General features: G+C 39.7%; 1 protein-coding gene across 1 annotated transcript in view; it reads right to left on the bottom strand.

Annotated features, from left to right (window-relative positions):
- Window positions 1–20,722, bottom strand: part of csmd2 (CUB and Sushi multiple domains 2) — a 236,551-nt gene that overhangs the window by 174,652 nt on the left and 41,177 nt on the right. The window contains exon 3 of the mRNA XM_047605624.1: window positions 18,024–18,136. Within this exon, the coding sequence (XP_047461580.1) occupies window positions 18,024–18,136 (113 nt within the window). The remainder of the gene's footprint in view (window positions 1–18,023; window positions 18,137–20,722) is intronic.

The raw sequence follows: 20,722 nt of genomic DNA, 5'->3' as shown, positions 1-20,722 counted from the left end.
CGATTGTCTTTGCTACATGTTACAAAAAAAGAAAAGATATAAAGCGATGGACACGATGTTCCCCATGCAATATAACTGCTTCCATCCATGAGTGAACTCCATTTAGATATTTTGCAGTTGGACTATAATAGGCTACATTTGGCCAGTTTTTGAGCTGCACTTATAAAGGTATGAGTAGTGCAATTATAAAATCCATTAAATTGCTGGGTTCTCGTATATGACTATAGTGCTCTGTTGAGTTATAGATTTTCTTTGGTTCTGACTCACTATTATCATGACAATATATAATCTGCAATAACATGCATTGCCATCCTATATTTAACCTTTCATCTTCTCCCATCTCCCCCTTCCCCAACATTTTTAAATATCGCCTTATTCTATATTACAATTGACTTTACTTGTTTTTTATAGGTTACATATTATGTAACCATCTTAGTTACATACACTGCTATAGTGTTCTTTTCTTTTCTTTACCATCTCTACCCCCAAAATAATCTGGGTGAATGTTTCCTGGTACGTTTCCTTCTTCAAATCCCTTTTCATATTCCCCAAGCAAGTCCCTTCTTTTGATTCTAGCCCTACTGTTGGTATTGTATTGTTCCCGGGAGACATGCCATCGTACAATCACCGTTTGCTTCATCCTTTGTTTACTTGCAACATGAATGAAAAACATTTATCTCGTAACAGGAACCAATAATCGTGGTCTAGGATGAAGGATTATGACCAAATGCATTATTCAGACCCGGCAATATCTGGAGAAGATTTACAGAACTGAAAATCCATATTTAAGCCATTCTGAAAGTGTGTAAAGAAGCTCCATGTTCAGCAGCTAAATCAAGTGGTATTGGGAGGTGGTCCAAGTCAAACCCATAAATAAACCTGGTGCCTGTCTCATTGTCAATCAAACCATATCAGTCAGAAGCCGTGAAGCCATACTTTCGCATTATGCAAAATGCCACTTATAACTAAGGATGCATATGTACTTTTTGATTGGGTTTGTTTTGTTCTTTTCATTGTTTCTTTCTTTGTTTGTTTCTTTTGGCTTTGTTTGGCCGGAGGCGAGCTTCTGGCATGTAGGCTAAACCACTGGGTGCAATGTGTCAATCGAAGCTCAATACCACCAGCAGACGCTGACGTCGACCTAACAGGTGGCTGATGTGGGTTGGACACCATATAATTTAACATTTTCTCTCAAACAAATTAATCTCTCTTTCACGCTCTGTTTACAACTGAACGTGGAGTTTACTTTGAGGACCTCAGTTTGTTGTTTCTTTGTTAATCTTGTTGTCGTCTGTGGATTTAGTAAAAAAGCAAAACAGAGCAGAGGTTTTAAGATGATCCGAGGCTCTACAGGGTACATACCGAAAATCAGTATGAGCCTCACGGGCTAAACACTTTTTTTTTAGACAGTTTTCTCCAGTGTCTTTTTGTAAGTGTATGGAGTATGGCATCTTAGGTTCCAGGGAGTGTATGTGATTAATAATACTGATAAGGAGACCAGCCTTTTTACTCACTGCTAAAACAAAAAAATGTAAGAGCCAAGTATCATCTTTACTTAATCCATCACATATTTGTCCAAGATTGGGGGCTTGTAATACCATCGACCGTCGATAACGTGCATATTTTTTTGTCGTATTTTATCAACAATCCAATGTCTACATTTAACTCAAAAGATGCAAATTTAACTTCCCACCCACTCTGAAAAAGGTAGCTCATCCAAAAATACCCTCCACCACCTCACTCAGACACAACACCTCTGCTTGTTCCTAGCTTTTGCCTCATTACACCAAATAGCAACTGTGAATAAAAGGCCTCAAATAGAGCACGTAGCCATGCCAAATGATGGGTGAGAGACGATCGCAAAACAAACAGGTGCACCTTCGCTTTACGCTTCAGCGGTGGCGCATTTGCACTGTGAGCTCAAGCAAGAGCTTGTCAGGCGCACACAGGCAGACAGTGAGACACAGTGAGGGACACAAATCAACACAAGGATAAACACAAATCAGCTAAAAAGCCCAGTTTCTGTGTGGCTCGTGATGATATTTGTCTACTTCCAAGCAGTCTGTGAAGGAAGGTTTATGTCTCCACGACACCTCCCTGTTGTCTCTCTTCCCGCCAGTAAATCAACCTGTAACGGCCGAACACTTCTATGCTGTCTGCATCAAAACATTGCAACTGAGTATGGCAAACATTGATTCTCTATAAGCGAAGAACTAGAGCAAACAGAGATGACGCAACAGACTGTGTGGAGGGAAAATTATTACAGTATGTGGTGTTTGTGTGCGTTTTTTTCCTACTTGGTTTATGTGTCTGTGTGAGCTATTTGTAAAGGTTCAGCGCTGCAATTCATCACAGTATAGGCTGAATTATTTACAATCCAATAAAGAACAATCCTATATCTAATCAGTAACCACAATATCCAACATACACAATGTGCACTGTATATTAATAGCCGGAGTATTTCCATTAAATTCATACACTGACAAATTTCAAAACGCAATGAAAAACTCTCAGTCAACAAAGATCTGACAACAGCTCCAACTTCCCAGAACAAATGTACTTACTAAAAAATTTGACCTTTGATGTTTAGGTGACTAACAAGTGAATACTCAACTGTCGATAATGTCTGAAAGAGATGAGTGGAGAGAATTGGCAACGGTCGATGGAAGAATCCGGCCTGATGAATGGCTGCGCATTAGAGCAGCCCAGTTAAACGGAGAAATGATTAAATGCAGCAGCCAAGTAGGAGCCGCTTGGTTGATATCAATTAAAGCAATGAGAGAGAATGCACCAGTTACTGTTCATAACCATCGCAGGGTATTTCATCATGGATGGTAACATGCATGCAAGGCAATCTTAATGATGTATTAGATTGCACAACTGCCTAATGATTAATGAGGGTTCATTCGGGAGGCCCATACTGGAGCGTTCAGTAAATACATTTTACGCTGTTAAAAGTTTACTTTCAATCAAACTAATTGGAAAGAATGGCTACTGAAGGAAAGTAAAGCCTGTTTTAAATACTCACTGAGGGGATAGGACCATCATATACTGTCTTTCTGAATAACATTTAACTCCAACAGCCCAACAATTTTCAAATCAATAAGCTAAAACAATCAAATGCCAATACCTTGCCAGATGTAACATATGGCTTCTCGATTGGTAATTCTGCAGACCTACAGAGTGTCTCTGTCCCACAGCGCTAACGCAGAACCCCTGCTAAGCGGTCAATATAGACACATGAAAACATGACAACCCCATCACATCTCCCACCTCCTTGTTTTCACCCCTCACGGTCCCATTTCCTGTCAGTCTAGTCTTATAATTGCTTACTTCACGCACAGTCCCATGCTTCTTCAGGCATATTGCTTACACCTAGCGCACGCTCTTACATCAACAGCTGTCTGTGAAGAAGGCATACGCCAATTAGATAAACAAGAGGCCATAAGTCACACAGCTTCCCATCAAGTGCTACAAAGTAGTAGAGGACAAAAGTAGATTCGTCACGTCAGTCTCAAATGCAGATACTGTACGAACTTGAACGTATCGCGCACACGCGCATATTCAGAAGCACGTCCCAACCTCATCCTCATCTCGGAAACAATGACGCCCCTAATCCGAGGACAATACGGGCACTAATCCACACAAAACAGGGATTGTGTGGAGAGACAAACGTGGGAGCGAGGGAGAAAAAGAGCCAGCACACTAACAAGCAAAAGAGCCTAATCCTGATGAGAGATAGAGGCCGGAAGAGAACGATAAAAAAAGACTGTTAGGGAGGGTGAGATGGATGAAGTAAGAGTGGGAACAGAAGTATGAAGAGAGACATTTTTTTAGCCAGTGAATATTTTAGTTGTAAGGGATCGAATAACATTATTAAGCTGACAAAACCCACCAATGACAGAATCAGCTTTATTGGCCAAATATGTGTGCACATTCGAGGAATTTGACTCCAGTCTCAAGCATAAAAAACAAAATTAAAAAAATAGATAACTGCATAACATACTGTATACGTACATAACATTGTTGATTTTACCTCACATTGCAGGGACGCAATCTGGCAGATGGACTTTGATGTGGCTTTCTGACATTCTCAGCAACTCTGTGTAGTATCTTAGTATCTCTTAGCAAAACATCAAACACTGGCCACGTATCATTGTGACTTTCAAATTACCAAGCTGATCCCATTTTCAAGGAAAAGAAGAAATAAAAACAAAAGATGAGTTAATTCTTGTTTTGGTCAAACAATTCAAAACCCATCATCTAAAATTGAACTTTAAACCAGCAAAAATAGAGTGAATAGTATTTGAATGTCATTTCTTCTAATGCAAGGCTTTGCAATTAAAAAAGAAAACACAATTATAAGAGTCGCTGTGCACATTGCACACAGCCGTGGATCTATTCTAATAATCCTCACAGAAAAGAGGGCACGGTTTCAAAAGGTGAACTATCACCCTTACTTGCAGAAAACTGGCTGATGGAGGTTATCAAGGGCTGGAATTAATTACATCAAAGTCTACAATCCAGAGGGCTGAGCAGATGACATTTACAAGAGGCCAACCGAGGCGCTTAATTACGCACTTTCATAAAGTGGCAGAATTAGTGTGCCAGTCTGGTGTTGCACATAAACAATGTAATAACAACACTGGCAACCTTTTGCAGAAGTCAAACAAAACTGCGATGAAGTGCCCTGGATGGCATTGTATGTGGTCTAAACCAAAGTGCTCTGTCAGAGGAGAAGTGAGAACATTTCAGGTTCCTGGGGTGGTGTTTAGGGGAATGAGGTCCCCGACTAAAAAAACTGTGTGTGTGTTGAGAGAGTTGAGCACCGTGTGCATGAGTAACGCCGCTGCAAATGTGTCATGTGGCGTTCACCGCGTTCCTGTGACCTGCTTTTTGCTATTGCACATCTTCACTCGCAAGAAGATTCGTTCATAACCTCATCCATTTCCTGAGGGCTGTGTGTATTCTCATCTTTCTATTGCTCACACTTCATTCACTGTATGACAACTACAATTTCCCCTTTCCCATTTTAAATGTCTCCTTTTCTATTCTGGACCACTTGATGACCCTCTCAGTCTGTTTTCCTGTGCCTTACCCTTGTCTTTCTCACTATCTCCTGCTCTCTTTGTTAGGATGCAGTGAGGGCTTGCTCTATCGGTGTGTAGTCTGCCAGTGGGGAAACAGCAGGGAGCACAGAGGGCCTCTCACAGGAGCCAAAATAAAGACAGGCATGTGAAAAACACGCAAATGTTCATTCCTCCTGAATGCACACAGAAAACCTAGCACATACACACATTATAGAAGTGCTCACAACCGAATGGTGTTACACCCAGTTAGATTCACTCTAGTTAGATACTCAGGGAACACGACCAACCTGCAAACTCATCTAATGAGACACCATGAAATATCAGCGCAGCAGTGGCCACAGCCACCAAAACCTGTTGATCCGAAGCAAACTACATTGGATAACACAGTACTTTGGCAATACTTATGTATAGGCATTTTCTTTTAACATCTATTCAGTGGAGTGTTCAAACAGTGGCAGACATTTTTGTTCAAGCAGACAACTGTGAACTGTATTTTGATATGTAAGAGTCAAGAAACTTGATCCACTTTCTGTAGAAGTGCAGTAAATGGGAAAGGGATTTGAACTGAATTTATTTTGGATTAATACTGTTTTATCAACTGAGTTTGTCCAGTGAATAATCACTGTCATCTGATGTACATATGTACAACTTGTATTTTAAGCCGCATTTAAAAAATGTCTCAGTGAACTATGTAAAATATTATCATAATACCACAATAATGTATCATAACGTGACTCAAGTATCGTGATACGTAACGTATCATGAAGTCCTTGACAATTCCCACCACTAGTTCAGCATGTCACAAAGTCCTTTGCATTCTCATAAAGGAACAATAAACAAAAGTAGAAAAAACACTGCCATCAGGGGTCAAACGTCCCCATACCAAAGAGGAGTCACGTACTCACACCGGAACTGGGAAAGAAACGTGGGTGGAAATGTTCAGATCCTTAAAGGTCAGGACTCTTACGGCCTTGGATTAAATGTCTAATGACCAATTTCTGACATTGGACAAGAGTTTTTCTAGCTTTAGTGCACATTATTCTTGTGATGTTTTTCTGCGTTGTACTTCATGTTTACATAGCTGCTTCAAAAAACGCAATTTAAGTGCTGTCAAGAGCATGCCATGTCTAGCTGACACAGTGGCACTGTGCCGACTTCACTTTGGAAATAATTTCTCACCCTCTCATTTCCAACTGAATGTAAGAAAATAAAAGAGAGGATAACCGTGCCCTTTCTCCATGAGACCATGAGGTCAAAAATTGTTTTGTTTTTTGTTTTTTAGTTTTGTACAATTTCCTCCAAGGTTAAAGGCATGTATGCAGTTGCCCACACAGGCAGTTACAGAAAGCTGGTATAGGTGGACATGAGCACACGCTCTGAGACACTGCAAACCAACTCACCCAAAGCCAAGGGTTCACAGGGAAGGATGACCTTTCTATGCATGCTCCACTGCGGATGCTATGTTTGAGTGTGCATTCCTGTGAATGGATGCACTTGTAGGGCTTCTGTGTGTGTGTGTTTGTGTGTCTGTGTGGAACTACGATGTGGGAGTAGTGCTGTTTTCCACCCTTTATCTGGAGAGCAAAACAACAACTTTGTCCTGACCGCAGACTAGACCCTGTCTCGCTGCCCATTCACCCAGAAAACAAATGGAGGGCGGGAAGGAATGAGGGTAAAGATCCCCAAAAAAATGAGTGTGTCATGTGGTGCTGTGCAGAGCCGACGTGCCTGGCAATGACTTAGTGGGGCAATGGGAACTGTCAAGAGCTCTCTTAGCTCATGTCAGTTCTATAAAAAGAGAAAAAGAATAAAGAAATTGTGAAAAATAATCCCAAAAAGGCTTAGATGTGGGATTCAATATCAAATATTAACATAATATGATGCAAGGAAAGAGCCTGGAAGGATTTCAACAACTACATCACTCTCTTAACCCAGCCATGCCAGTCATTTTAAGTTAGGAACAATGTACTGGATGATTACACTTGAACTAAGTCTAAGGAGATGCTTTGTAACTTCACTCACTTTTCTGACGTGTGCGCTAAGAATTCAGACTGTTCAGAAGTCGAGACGTTCCACTGTCTCTAGAGAGAATACGGCATAAAGAATACCAGAGAAGTAGAGACAGAAAGGATTTTTCTTCCTCATAATTGTCCTACACTATTCAAAACAGAGACTCACTGATTTAGCTGTAGATGGACTTAAAATATTAATGTCCCACGGGTTACAAAATTCATCAGAGGTTTTCTGGTGCTTTGAACCGCTGAAGAATAGGGGTACGTGAAAGTATGTGCATCACGTTCACTTATGGATTTATGTAAGTGTGTGTTCTTGCTTGGCCCAGAAATGTAACCCCCCCCCCCAGCAAAACTTTTTGAGAGTTAAAACCTGCTCAAACTTAGAAATAGACTATTGTTAGGGTTAGCCACTTAGCTGATACAGTTTGGGTAAAGGGTATGGAAATACATTATGCCAAATGGAAAGTCTGTTTCAAAGATAGAGACATGACTTTGTGTGTGTGTGTGTGTGTGTGTGTGTGTGTGTGTGTGCGCGCTGAACCAGCCTTCATTATGTTGACGGAGAACTGCCGCACAACAATCAGCCATTAATTAAGTGTCAGAAGCATTTAATGGTCAGACATGCTGGCAGCCGATTCCCATGCCAGACACTAATAACAGCCACAATCTGCTGGAGCGGAAGCACTGCTTACCCGGACGCGGCAGACAGGCCATATTTTCCGAGAAAATTAGTAAACGCATACATTAAAATTACAGCCTCAATAGCCAGGCTTACGTTTAACATTAGCTGGGGCCATGTCCTTGAATTCTGAGCATATCTGCATGTCACTGTGCCATTCTTCTTGGAGCAACCCACATATGATATCAAAGGTGAAGAAAGGAACCATTTGTTGCTGGAGAAGTTATTGATCTGCAGTCAGACTAACATTAGAGAGGCATCCTATTGTCACAAGGGCAGCTGTGTTATTGTCAGTCTGACTCGGACCAAAGTTATTAGGACTTTTATGGAAAAAAAAAGTGGATGATTTAGCTCTTGTGAAAAAACAGTGATTCGCTCTGTAACCAATTACAGCTACTGCAGTTATATTTATGAAGCTGGGGTTCTATAGCCACTTACATATGCTGGTATTGGAAACAGTTTTTTAAGCAGACTCAATGCTGTTCTTGCAAGGTCGACCGTTTGAATTAGCACACACGCACACACAGTCATGCACACACAAAAATAAACTTAATGAAAACATTTTGCAAGGCCAGGATTTTACCTTGTACTAAGGTACCAAGCCAAGAAGATCTGGACTTAGTGAGAGCATAAGAAAACACACATACGTTTATTTGTATGCAGAACGTCCTGGTCAAAACTTCACTCGTGGTTTATGGAAATAACACCAGTGAGACACTACTTATGGAAGAGAATATGTTTGTTGACAAAATTTTTAATATGCCTGCAAACACAAAACACTGGGCCATAGCCAGGTCTACCCTAATCTCCAGCTGCAGATATCTGTTCTGTCGAACTCTTACATGGTTGACATTTACAATTCAACAGCTCAATTCCTGAGGCATGCTAGTCATTTTTTTTTTTGGAACTTCATGTTCTGCCATTCAGTATGCCAACATATACATAGACCTATTTGTTGAAACATTTACTTTTGCTCGATATGCTTGATATTTATTATGTATACTTCACACTGGAATAAATCATAAGGAACAGTCAGTGAGATTTGAGGCATTGATCTGGATATAACCAGACAAAATTTGTTGGTGCACTTCATCCTCCTGCTGTCATCATCTGTAAAACATAAGTGAGTCAGTTCCCAAAGCAGAAAACATGACCATGAAATGGTTTGGACAATTTGCAGTTCCTGTTTTTCTCCAAATGTCTGGCTTTCATTCAGTTTTGATGAAGGTTACTTTTGGTCTTATGTACTAATTTTGTCTTGCTTATAGCTTATAATCGGAGGCAGGGTTCTTGCAGTACAGTCTCTCTAATGCTGCTACAGAAGTCTTGATGATGACCTTTGCGCTCTAGACTGGCAGTGGTGACACTGAATATATTCCCCAAATCTATAAATTGCTATTTCCTAGACCTAGTTGTAGTTTACTGTTAACATATTTTGGGTGGGTATTTTAGGTGTTCAAGTGTGCAAATGTGCATGGTGCATTGGTACTGTAAATAACAACACAGCCTTCATTAATAATTGAAATCCCAACCTGTGCAGATGTGAGTCAGAATGATTGCCTTGAGAATGGCCAGCGGAACAGCAAACGAAACCTACATACATATTCCTAAAACATCAAGGTTGACTTCACATTACTAAGGATAACATGAACACACAGTCGACCTTTTTTGCACCAACTATTTTACTCGCCGTAGAGGGAAAATCACTGGTGCAATTAATGACATTAGCAACAACTAAGTTCCATTTATCTGTCCCACAAGGCATGGTAGTGAGCAAGCTTGCATAACAGCCAAGACCAGACAAAAAAAAAAAAAAAAAAACTTGCATACATAAACAGAAACGCCATGTTTAATTTTATTAATTGCACCTGCCCTTTTTTTCTGCTGTGATAGTACAAAACATCTCCTTGTACTATGGTCCACTCTACTTTAAGATCCATGTAAACAACTTGAACATTACGATCAAGGATAGAGGACCCTTATTGGTTTGTCCTTCATCCTTCATCCATCAATGAATTAAGAAAAATCATGCCATGTCTGCATTCTAAGGGCAAAGTAAAACGACATTTTTGATTTTCTATATGAAAAATCTCAGTAGAGAGAGTAAACTTAACTCAGGTGGTATTTGTTTTTCTAATACTCATAATTTAATCTAATTAGAAATCTGTGGACATGAGGCACACATTTGGTTATCCCTGAGCAAAAGCAATGACGGAACAAGCCCTTAACAATCTACAAGGAAATAAACTTCTGTGTAAATAAAAAAATAACACCATCAAAGTAAACGAGGATATGTAGAAGTAATATAATATCCTGGGGGATTATTCTTTCAACCTTATTTTGCGATGATTGCTTAACTGAACATATTCAAATATACCTGTAACTGCAGGTCACAGCGTGTTTGTTAAATCTGTACATTTGTGCTCTGTTTAAGTGTAGACGAAAGCAGAACCTCCTGAGAGGCCTGCAGTTCAGCAATAATCAGCAGAGAGGCAGTGGGAGGAACCAGCTGTAAAATTTTGGCCGACACTAGTGTTTAAAATAAGAATATGGACAGCAGCCGATACTCATTTTACCTTCTCCTTTCTTTTGCATTATTTTTATCCCTGAATTATGGGGAAAAAAATAAAATAACTCAACTGTTGAGCTTCAGCCAACATGGAATTTGCATGAATTCAATGATACAAAATCAATGATACAAATTCAATGAGCAACCATTTGTTACAAAACCTTTTTTCACATGACATGTGAAAATTGAAAATTAAAGCTAGCTATTGCATTGTCCAACATAGAATGGGATTAAATGTAAATGTAAAGGCAATTGCAAAAGCAATATGCATTCATATGAAATATAAATATACAAACTTAAATAGGGTGGTCTGAGTCAGACTGCAAAACCAGTGGAAAACTGATTTGAAACAACAGATACAGGATTTATGACAAATAAAGGTGTTAGTCCTGCCATCAGGGACCAGTAGAAGTGGGGGACAGGGAGCCAAGTGTGTCACGACAAATGCAGCCATGCAAATGAAAATCACACAAGGACGGCTCGTTGGTAGTGCACCAACGTGGCAGTCAACCCAGGATTTTTCCTGGTGTGCCTAATGGCCAGCACACCACTGGGGTCATGTTTCTTTTTTTTAATGGTCTGGCAGTGCAGAGCAGTAACAGACTGGTGGGAAGTAGGATCCTATAGTTTCTGTAATAACTTACTGAGCAGGAGGCGCTCACCTGCCGTTTTGTTAATCTGAGGCCAGGCCAACATTGACTCAACTGAACTGCGAATGACAGGAATGCCTTTTGTGTTACTGGCTGTTTTGCTTGTCAGCTACGGTTGCGTTGAACATCATTACGATCATGATCTCTCGTGATATTTTATGCTATAGTTCGTTGCAGTTCCATCCAACAAATGCTGCCAGGCTCACAAACCCTGAAATAAACATTGATGGATGACATTATATTTTACAATAGGCAGATTGCAGTCAATAAAGATTTAACTGATATTGCTAATTATTAATTAGTAGTCATAATACTAGTAATTCTTTCCATCCAAACATCATTGAGACTACTGAATAAGCAGATGGGAAAGGACAGTTTAAAAACCTGTGTTTCAGAAAAGAGGTGGAGGAAAGACAGGGAAACTTATCAGCATGCAAACATTGAGGCAACGGCCTTCTTGTTTTCACAGCTGAGGAAAGACTGCTGTGTGTGTCCACGCATACACTTTCTCTAATCCCTCAAACTCACTCTAACGTACTCACCTACACTAAACACACCACACAAAGTGCATTTATAACCTGTCCAGCCAGGAGAGCAGTCAGTGATAGACAGGCAGACAGGTAAGCAGTTAGACCAGAAAGAACTACAATCAGTGAACAGTGGTGCTGAGTCTAAGATACCCGAGATTAGTGGAGATGATTCTGAACATATTCACTTTACTATAGACTATATCATTGCATCTCTTCCACAGTCTTTGCACTACCAACCATTTAGAACTTTATACAGTTACAGGCAGCCTAAAACCATGCTGACACTCAAAGTGCCAGTGACTTCTCCAGGCAAGACATCATACCTCAGCAAACTTGGATACCGTACACCGGATTAAGCTCATTTATTTACCAGAGATACTGTAATCGACTGATGCAAATGTGTTTGAATGTTTTCCTATTCTTGTTACATTTTGAGTTACAGGTCTGTTAACACAAAACACACAACAGTGATAATAATGACGAAACACCTTAATTAGTTTCTGAACCCAGTTACTGGTCCCAAAGCGCCAGACATTACAAACAAATGCGCTATACCTCTCAAAGCTTCATTTCATACCGGCGGAGAGATGCAAGACATGTATCCAACCATACAGGCTCTACGTAAAACATACTCTTCCTCATAAACGCTGGTCTATTAAGTATTCACAAAGAGAATAAAGCAACAGCATCTGGACTTGTAGAGATTCTTGGAGACATTGTGCTACTCATCCAAGCAGCTTCTTCACGTTTAAAGGACGTGTGTTGAGTTGGGGTTTAAATAGAAACATCTGCAGAACATCTGCAAGTTGCATGACTATGGTCTGTTAATTGCAAGATACCTAATAACTATCTGTAGTTATAGGAAACTATTTTGGCTATTTTCTACTTTTGTTTCCTTTCCCCACTGAATGGTACTCTAACAATAGGCTCCAGAAGCCCCCACGATCCTAGTGCAGGATTAAGCGGTATGGAAGATGAGATGAGATGCTCTAACAACCCATTATTGGCTCCAGTCTCAAGGTATGAACTGGACTGAAACTTCTAGGGGGCAGATATTTAGACTAGGTCGACCACTCCTGTTCAGAGAAGGGTTTTCAAATTTGACATAGATGGCTTCCTTTACTTCTTTTTCAAACCATCGGTATTCTCTGGCTAAAATGGGTATGTTGTAGTCCTCAAAGTAATGTCCCTTGTCCATCAGGTGTACAGCACTGAACTGTGCAAACTACATTTCTCTGATTTTGCCTGGGTGTTTTGTCTTTGGGAAGTTTCTGCCTCAGTGTATAACCAGGTTGGAAGTATACGGCAATGTGGTGGTAGGTAAAGCCTTTTTACTTATTGTAATTTGTTTACATGTGTTACAAACATATTCTCTATGTCTGTTTTTGTTATTTATTTCTTTTGCACAATAGGTATCATTACAGGCTGTAGTCAGTAACTCTATTCATATAAATTAAGAAAAGACTGGAACATGTGAACATGTAATCAGAAACAATGTAAACTGCTCTTTAGCAAACAATTACTTCCGTACATTTTCCTAATCCTCTACCGAGGCAAACAACAACAACAACAACATCCAAGGAAAGTCTCTATTAGGTGCTGAACATGTTGTAAAACTCACTCAACTCTACCTTTTAAATTACAGACACAAACGGGGCCATAATAGATCCCTGAGTAAAATGTGTATTACGCCCTATGGAGAAAATGAGAACATCAGGACTGCAGGATTTCTATACACTCTCTTTTGCCTCTGTCATCACACTTTCACTTGGCCAACTCCACAACTTAAGGGGACAAGCCTCATTTTTCAATTAGGCACTAGACTCACTCATGCTTCACTGCTCTCTCATCACCCTCATCTAGTCGACCCCCACCATCCTCTCTCTCAATATAATGGAGAGGAGGGAGATGGAAGGTGGGGGTGGTTGAAGATAGAGACACTATTGTAGATCGGCTCAGATGGATGCAGACAAAAAGCTGTGCTGCTGGAAAAACTCCCTCTGCTGCTCTTTTACTCACTTTCAGAAAAGTATGTGATCGCCTATGATGGAATTATTGTTACAGTGAACCCCTCATATATTCGCGGCCTGTTTATTTTATATTATTTTATTAGTTTTTGAAGCCTCCCCTTTAATAATAAACCACAGCAGATAACACAACTGAAATACATTTAAAATTCACCCTAAACTCAGATACAACAAGGGATTTATTTCTGTGGTATAAATATAGGCAAGACTGGTTATAAAGTGTATACTAAACTGTTCCATAAAACATTTGTGCACATGCTTTTTTCCCCTATTTCAGACACCTGCGGCGACTTGCTGAGGAGGCAGACTGATTGAGTCGTGCAGGCTGTGGTTTTTTCTTCGGATGACCCAGTTGGGAGGCACATTGACTATGCAACTAACACACAGACGGAAGAGAAACTTGGCAACACATGACTGGATAATCATCACAGTGCTTTAATATTCAAGGGGGAAAGCGAGAGCGAGCAACAACATTAGGGAAGACGCGAGACGCAACACAATACGGGAGGCACTGAGGATGAAATTCAAGGTGCAGCAGCAATAGGGGCTGAGAGGTACAGAAGAAGAAAAAAAGATGGAGGGGAAAACAGGCAATGGTGGAGCGGGAGGACTGCAGTAAGACACGACGAGATAAGAGTTCCCTTCTGTTCCCAGTAGATATTTTTAGAAGCTCAGCAAATGTTTCCAATTCCGTTTGCCTTTTTTAACCCCCTTCTCTATTGCTACAGATTAAACATGAATAAAGGTTCGGCGAAGAGATGGAGAAGAAAAAGGGAAGAATAAGATGGAAAAAAGGAGTCTGGTGGTTGCCATGGTGATGAGAGGGGAGAGATTCCAGAGTGGTCTCGGCCATTACGCAGTGTGTTGGGGAGATGGACTGTGCAGCACTTAGGCTTATTGCAGTGTAGGCTGAAAAGGAACAGATATCTAATATAGACGAGATGGGCTCACACCAAAATGGTGGATGGTAAGCACAGCCCTAATAAACAGAGGCGGTGGAGTAGTGAGGTTTTACTGCCAAAAGCTGTGCTGAGAAAAGTCAATCAGGCTAAGAAAAAAAGATCACTGGAGAAAATGGAAGGCCATCCAGTAAAGAAATTCAGATTCCCCACACTGAAGAACACCAACATACTATTGAACACAGATAACACATATGTGAACAAAAACAGAGTAAGAGCCTCTCACTGATCCCCTCTCAAACCACTTTATTAGTAACAAAGCCAAGAACAACAGTTGCCATCTCTGGCTAAGCAGTGTATTAAGCCAGCAAAACAAGAGCTAAAAATGGGACGGTTTATATACGGCATTTATATACGTTATATTTACAACATACATATCCACATAAGTAAATTCCAAAAGAACAAAAACCACCTATCACACTTCCCTTGTGAACCATGACAGACGCATAATTCTGATGCGCCACAGCTGTGACACAAACAAAGTGCATTTTGGGTGAGTTGACCCATGCACAGCTGGCATTCTCTAGCAAGTACAATAATCCCAAATTTCATTTCCTGAGGTAAATTTTACACATGCAACCTGGACGTGCACTGTTACATGGGTGAAAAGTAACAAACACCTGATGGCTGAGAGTAAGTAAAACAGAAAACTATAAAAATGAGAAAAAAAAGCCTGCACAAATACAAATCTGCACAAACACAAACGTCAACGTGGACCATTGAGTTCTATAGCTAAACTAAGGATGGGCTTGACATGCAGCTATAAGCAGTGCTCTCTAGGAGACTATAAAATGAGATTATGTAGAAATCCATTATGCACACAGGCTTGCAGTTGCAGATCACATTTCACTGCAATAAAATCGGGTGACTAGTGCAGTTAGAGGAAGGAACCAAGACTGGTCATGTGCAAAGTTATTTGTTTATAAGTATATTTGGCTCAAATGGAGTGAAACAAACTGCTTAAATAAACAACTGTGGAGAGAAGAATACCAAATGAGGAAAGCCTAATCTCACAAATACAGCGCATGTGACAAATTCTGAAGTTACTCAGTAAATCACCACCTTACTAACACTAGAAAGGAGTATCTTTTTGTGCTGATACACAGTGAGCTCAGTGTTCTCAAACTTGTGCCCTGCAGACCACTGTGCACTATCACTAGCTGTGAACTAATCAAATCAAAACAGAATAGTGGCTCAACACCAGTGGCTTCTGGTCAAACCGACTTTGTACAAATCCACACAAAACAGTTTGTCAGCCTCTGGGACATTTCCCCGCTGTCTCACGGATTCCTGGGTTGTTCAATTGCAGAAAAGTTATTTGAAACTTTACACTGCTCCTGGGGGGTCCAGGTGTAAGCTTTCCAAATGATAAAAGAAGAAACTCCCTACTGTGGTAATGAACAGGACAAAATTAAATTAAAACATTAAATCTCTATCTCCAATTTTTTACACAAAAATGAATACAGTCAGTCTTTTAAAACCTGTTCCATATTTTCTTTGTTTACCGTAGAATGCTTGTATGAATGCAATTTCCTGCTGGTTTACCTACGTTGCTGAAACAATCTTGCTGATTTCGTGCCTTGTGTAAATAGCAATAAGTAACCAGATAAAGCAGGTCTTGCTAAAACATGGGAGATTCATTACCTCTGTAGAGAAACAAAAAAAAATAAAGGAGCCAAAGAACTACATAGACTATAAGGAAATTGACAAATATGTTCAAAGCATGAACAAAATATAGTATAATTCAGGTTGTGTCACAAGGGATAGAAGTGCAGAAGTCAATTTTTTGACTTACTGTAACAATATCAATAAAAATACCAATGAAAAATTGTGTTTTTAAGAAGCCTAAGAAGCCAACTGTGGGTGACTGTCTTTCAGTTCAGTTCCAATGAACTGGTGCTAGGATTTGCATACCTCCTCTACTCTATTTCTCACTCTCCAATTAACATTCAGTCCAACCTATAGGGCAGCACCACATGTCAGCACGCTGGAGCCTCTCTCTTTTCCCATGTGACATGGGTCATTGCAGTTGGTTCGCCAGTATCATGTGAGGTGGGTGACAGGTAATTATGGCTTTGCTCTCATTTCCCCTGGCGCTGAAAAAGGCTTCATATCCCTATTCTCCTTGGTACTAAAGCCCCCAAAACATTTACAGCTGTAGAACAGAACTTTTGTCTCCCCCTTAGGGTGATGATAGTAATTACAAAAGAAACATGTCTGTATGACATAAGCTTACAGAATCAAATGTTCCTCATTTATATGAGATTATTCTTAACCAATTGAGATGGTGATTCATACAAAGTTGCAGTAGTTACTCTGGTTTCTCTGAAATACTAAAGGCTGCATTGCTACTGTAGCTCCCATCTTTAGCTCTGGCAAACTGCGAAACATATTGTTACCAGTGCACCAATTACTAAAGCCATTTAACTGAAAAATACAGATTTAACTAGCGCTTATAATCAGCAATGAGTGATCTCACGTATGTTTAAAAGCCATACACTATAGATTTGACTTTATTCACTTAGCCTTACTGATATATTTGTGTCATATACTGTACACTGTCTGAATCTTAAGGAATGGCTGCAAAGCATTAGCAAAACTTAAGCTGGTCAAAGTGTTCAGTCCTTAACAGCCATATGTAGCCATGATTGTGGTTACATAGCAGAAAGAGACACTTACAGTACATCATACAGGGTCAGAAGTTTGACAAAGTCTGACAGTTTTGTCACTAGTGCAAGTAGAAATGCTCAACATCCCTATTCGCTCCCAGTGGAGTTGACAAACTCCACTGCTTGTCTCTTTGCCCTTTTGTCTTTGGTATTATCTAGTCAAACGGTGTGGTCTTAAGCCTCCCAAGTCTCATGATGTTGCTTCAACGGGTCTCATCCCCACGATATCTCAAAAAGACTGACAAACCCCTGTCAGGTAATTAGCCTAATTAGTCACTCACTTGTATTTCCTTCTCCTCCCTAGGCACACCATTTCTCCTGCATGGGATTTAAGAGTGCTATCATTAATATCATTCCGTCATGGGTCATAAAGCATCCCATGTCACCAAGATGAAGTTTCCATTGCAGCCTGGGAAGTATGAGATGATAACCTACCTCATTAGAATGGCTTTAAATAAAACTGTGAATTGACACAATTAGTTCAAAGCCCACTGCTCATTCTGCACTTTTATGGGATCTACAACATATTCTCGCCTTTTCTCTTTGTTTTCTCCCTTTTATCAATGTATTAGAGAGGTTTTGGCTAAGTAGCACTGAAGAATTTTCATTAAGCTAATGGCTGAAAGATACCATTATATTCAAAATCATTTGCATAAATTACTAGCATGATAACAGTGACATAGGAATGAATTGAGGAAACACATCTGAAGTGACGAATGTAGCTTTTTTAAGTACTTTGAGATCTAATGTGAATTTGTTGTATTCACATTTATGTTGTAAGAACATAACATTATTACCAGTGGAAAATGAACAAATAACGTAGAAGTTGCATTACCTTCATATATCGCTTTAAATCCCTGCCCACTGACGGCGTAGTCAGACAGGAGCCACAGTGTGAGTCTGGAGCCTGTACTCACAATGGGTGAAGGCAGCTGGAACCCAGTTAACCTGAGAACAAATGCACAGAAGGACAATAACGGTCAGACAACAAAAAAAAAAAGAAAGGAAGAAAAAAAACAGTAAAATCCAATCAACTGCACAGTTGGTTGCAAGGTCAGGTATGAAGTCCACCTCCATCAAGCCAACTTCCATTAAGCCAGATGTTCCCTCAGGCATTCAAGGCTAACTTTTTGTATAACGAGCCTCTGAATCATCCACAAATTATTAAAATGCCAGGACCCCAACAGGACAGGAAACCTCAACAGATTCCTCTCTATCAGCAAAGACGGACTAATTGCAATTACCATGTATTTGTAATGTTTTAGAAACACTGAAACATGTGGTGGGATGAACAAACAGCTGAACAGACAGCAAACATAAAACTGTCTGAGTAAAATATCCTTTCTAATAACCAACCGATAGTTTGATGCAAAATTCAAATGGTCAAGTCTGAGTCCAAAGGTGATGGCAACTCTTTAAAGCCTGTTGCAATTTTAGTCCAACCGTGGCAGATAAGGACAAACATAGCTTTCATCATTTTATCTGGACATTTCCTGAAGAGCAGCTTTGAAGTTCAGTATGAAAGCCTGAAACAACCAGTGTGTACCACAAGCTGAATGTAGAGATTGACAAAATAACTCACAGTCAATGGAACACACAAGTGAAAACCTTTGAATTTCTGTTGAGCAGTTTTGAAATTCAGTATGAATGAATGAACTCTCGGCTAATCTGAAAATGGGCAAAGAGGGGTAGTTTGTGTGGAACCAAGTCTTGTGGCCAACTTAGTCGTAGTAAGTGTTAAGCACTAATACAAATGTCGATTATCACATCCCAACCACCCAGTAATAAACAACTGCATATGTATATTAAGTAACGTGTTATAATAACTGCACACTACAAAGAATTACTTAATTTGTCATTATGAAGCATCACTCCTACATTCATAGACATTAGTACGCAGATAGAAGCTTAAGTCCTTTTCTCTAATGCTAAGTCAGTTGTCAGTTTAATTTTGGCACATTTTATATTAATTATTGGCTAAACAATGTATTTGTTGTATTGTATCATATTGTAGAGGTTTAGTGTAATATTACTGTAGTTATGTTCTCTGGAAGTCAAAATATGTCTGTTTTGTATCACTGATATAACTGAGCCTTTATATCCACTTCATTGATAGTCATAGATAGTTCTCACTGTAAATGAGCTCACAAAACATGTTTGCTAACGTTCAACACATTTTTACCAGCACTAATCATGGATTACTGTAATACTACATGTTTATAAACCACTTATTAACATCTTTATTCACTTTAACTTTCTAAATGACTCATTACTGAATAGTTTGCCAATATTGCTTATGAATTAAAAAGAAAAGAACTTATAACTGCATTTATAAACTGTTAACTAATGACTATTTATGCATGACTAATGCTTTCTAAATGATGCATTTACTGTTTACTAATACCTTACTAGTAATTTTATAATTTTTTAGTGTGCAGTTATTTTTAAGTGTTACAACTGATCATTCTAATTAATATGCTCGTAACCTAGGGGTTGCCTGTCACATTTCTTACATGACAACACATAATAACATACAGCCGAGAGCACATCTTGAATGAATCCATACCACAGTATCAACACATATTAGTTATGCATGCATGATCTTTGATGTTTGGCCAAGTGGTGCAGGTGCACATGACGCACAGACGCCCCCGGAACATGACAGCAGACCAAAGACTGTGGCAAAGCATTACCTAAATTACTGTGTCCGAAGCACAAGCACGCACAAGTGAAAGTAAATGCAAAAACAGCGTGTCTATTTAACAGTTTAAGATCTATTTCAATGTATAAAGTAGGATTAGATTGAACTTAACTATGTGACAAATTTCTAAAGCAAATCACATGCTATTTGCGTCGCTTTTAGCACTTTAATTTGATCATAAATTGAGCCTTTCTTTGTTATACAAATGATCTTTCTTTCTGTGTCTAATTTTGTTTTTTCAAGCAGCAAATAGCACAATAAACTAAGATAATGTCATTTCACGGTTTCGTGTCTGCGTAAAACTTCGACAAAGTTTTCCTTTGATGTTAACTGACAGCAAACGCCATTAAAAAGCTGCTCTGAGGTGGTACTGTTCTAACCTAATTTTTAATCACGCCTCCATAAAATCTAGCTTCTAGTTGGGGTTTGGGAGGCAGACACCCTCTCGACTTTTAAAGTCAGGCTTAAGACTTTCCTTTTAGACAAAGCTCATAGCTATGGCTGGACTTAACTATCCCTTAGTTATGCTGCTATAGGCCTAAGCTGCTGGGGGACGACAAACTGAGGACATGTCCTCTACTTTCTCTTCTCTGGCCAAAGCTCCTGTCCTCTCATCTCTTATAATTTCTTTTCTATTACCAACCGCTGTCCCCCTTTTTCCCCTCCCCCTCCACCTTTTTGTGAGGGTCTATGGCCTGGGGTGCTGTATATCTGACCTGTGGAGTTAAGCTACATCTGCTGTCATGGTTTCATCAGCCTGCCAAGTATTCATGGCCTCCTGCAGTCATCCACTCCTACCTGGATGAACAATTCTCCAACCTTCCCATGATTCC

The sequence above is a fragment of the Mugil cephalus genome, chromosome 14 (assembly GCF_022458985.1).
Source record: "Mugil cephalus isolate CIBA_MC_2020 chromosome 14, CIBA_Mcephalus_1.1, whole genome shotgun sequence".
NCBI lineage: Eukaryota > Metazoa > Chordata > Actinopteri > Mugiliformes > Mugilidae > Mugil > Mugil cephalus.
This window is presented reverse-complemented; position numbering and strand designations above follow the sequence as displayed.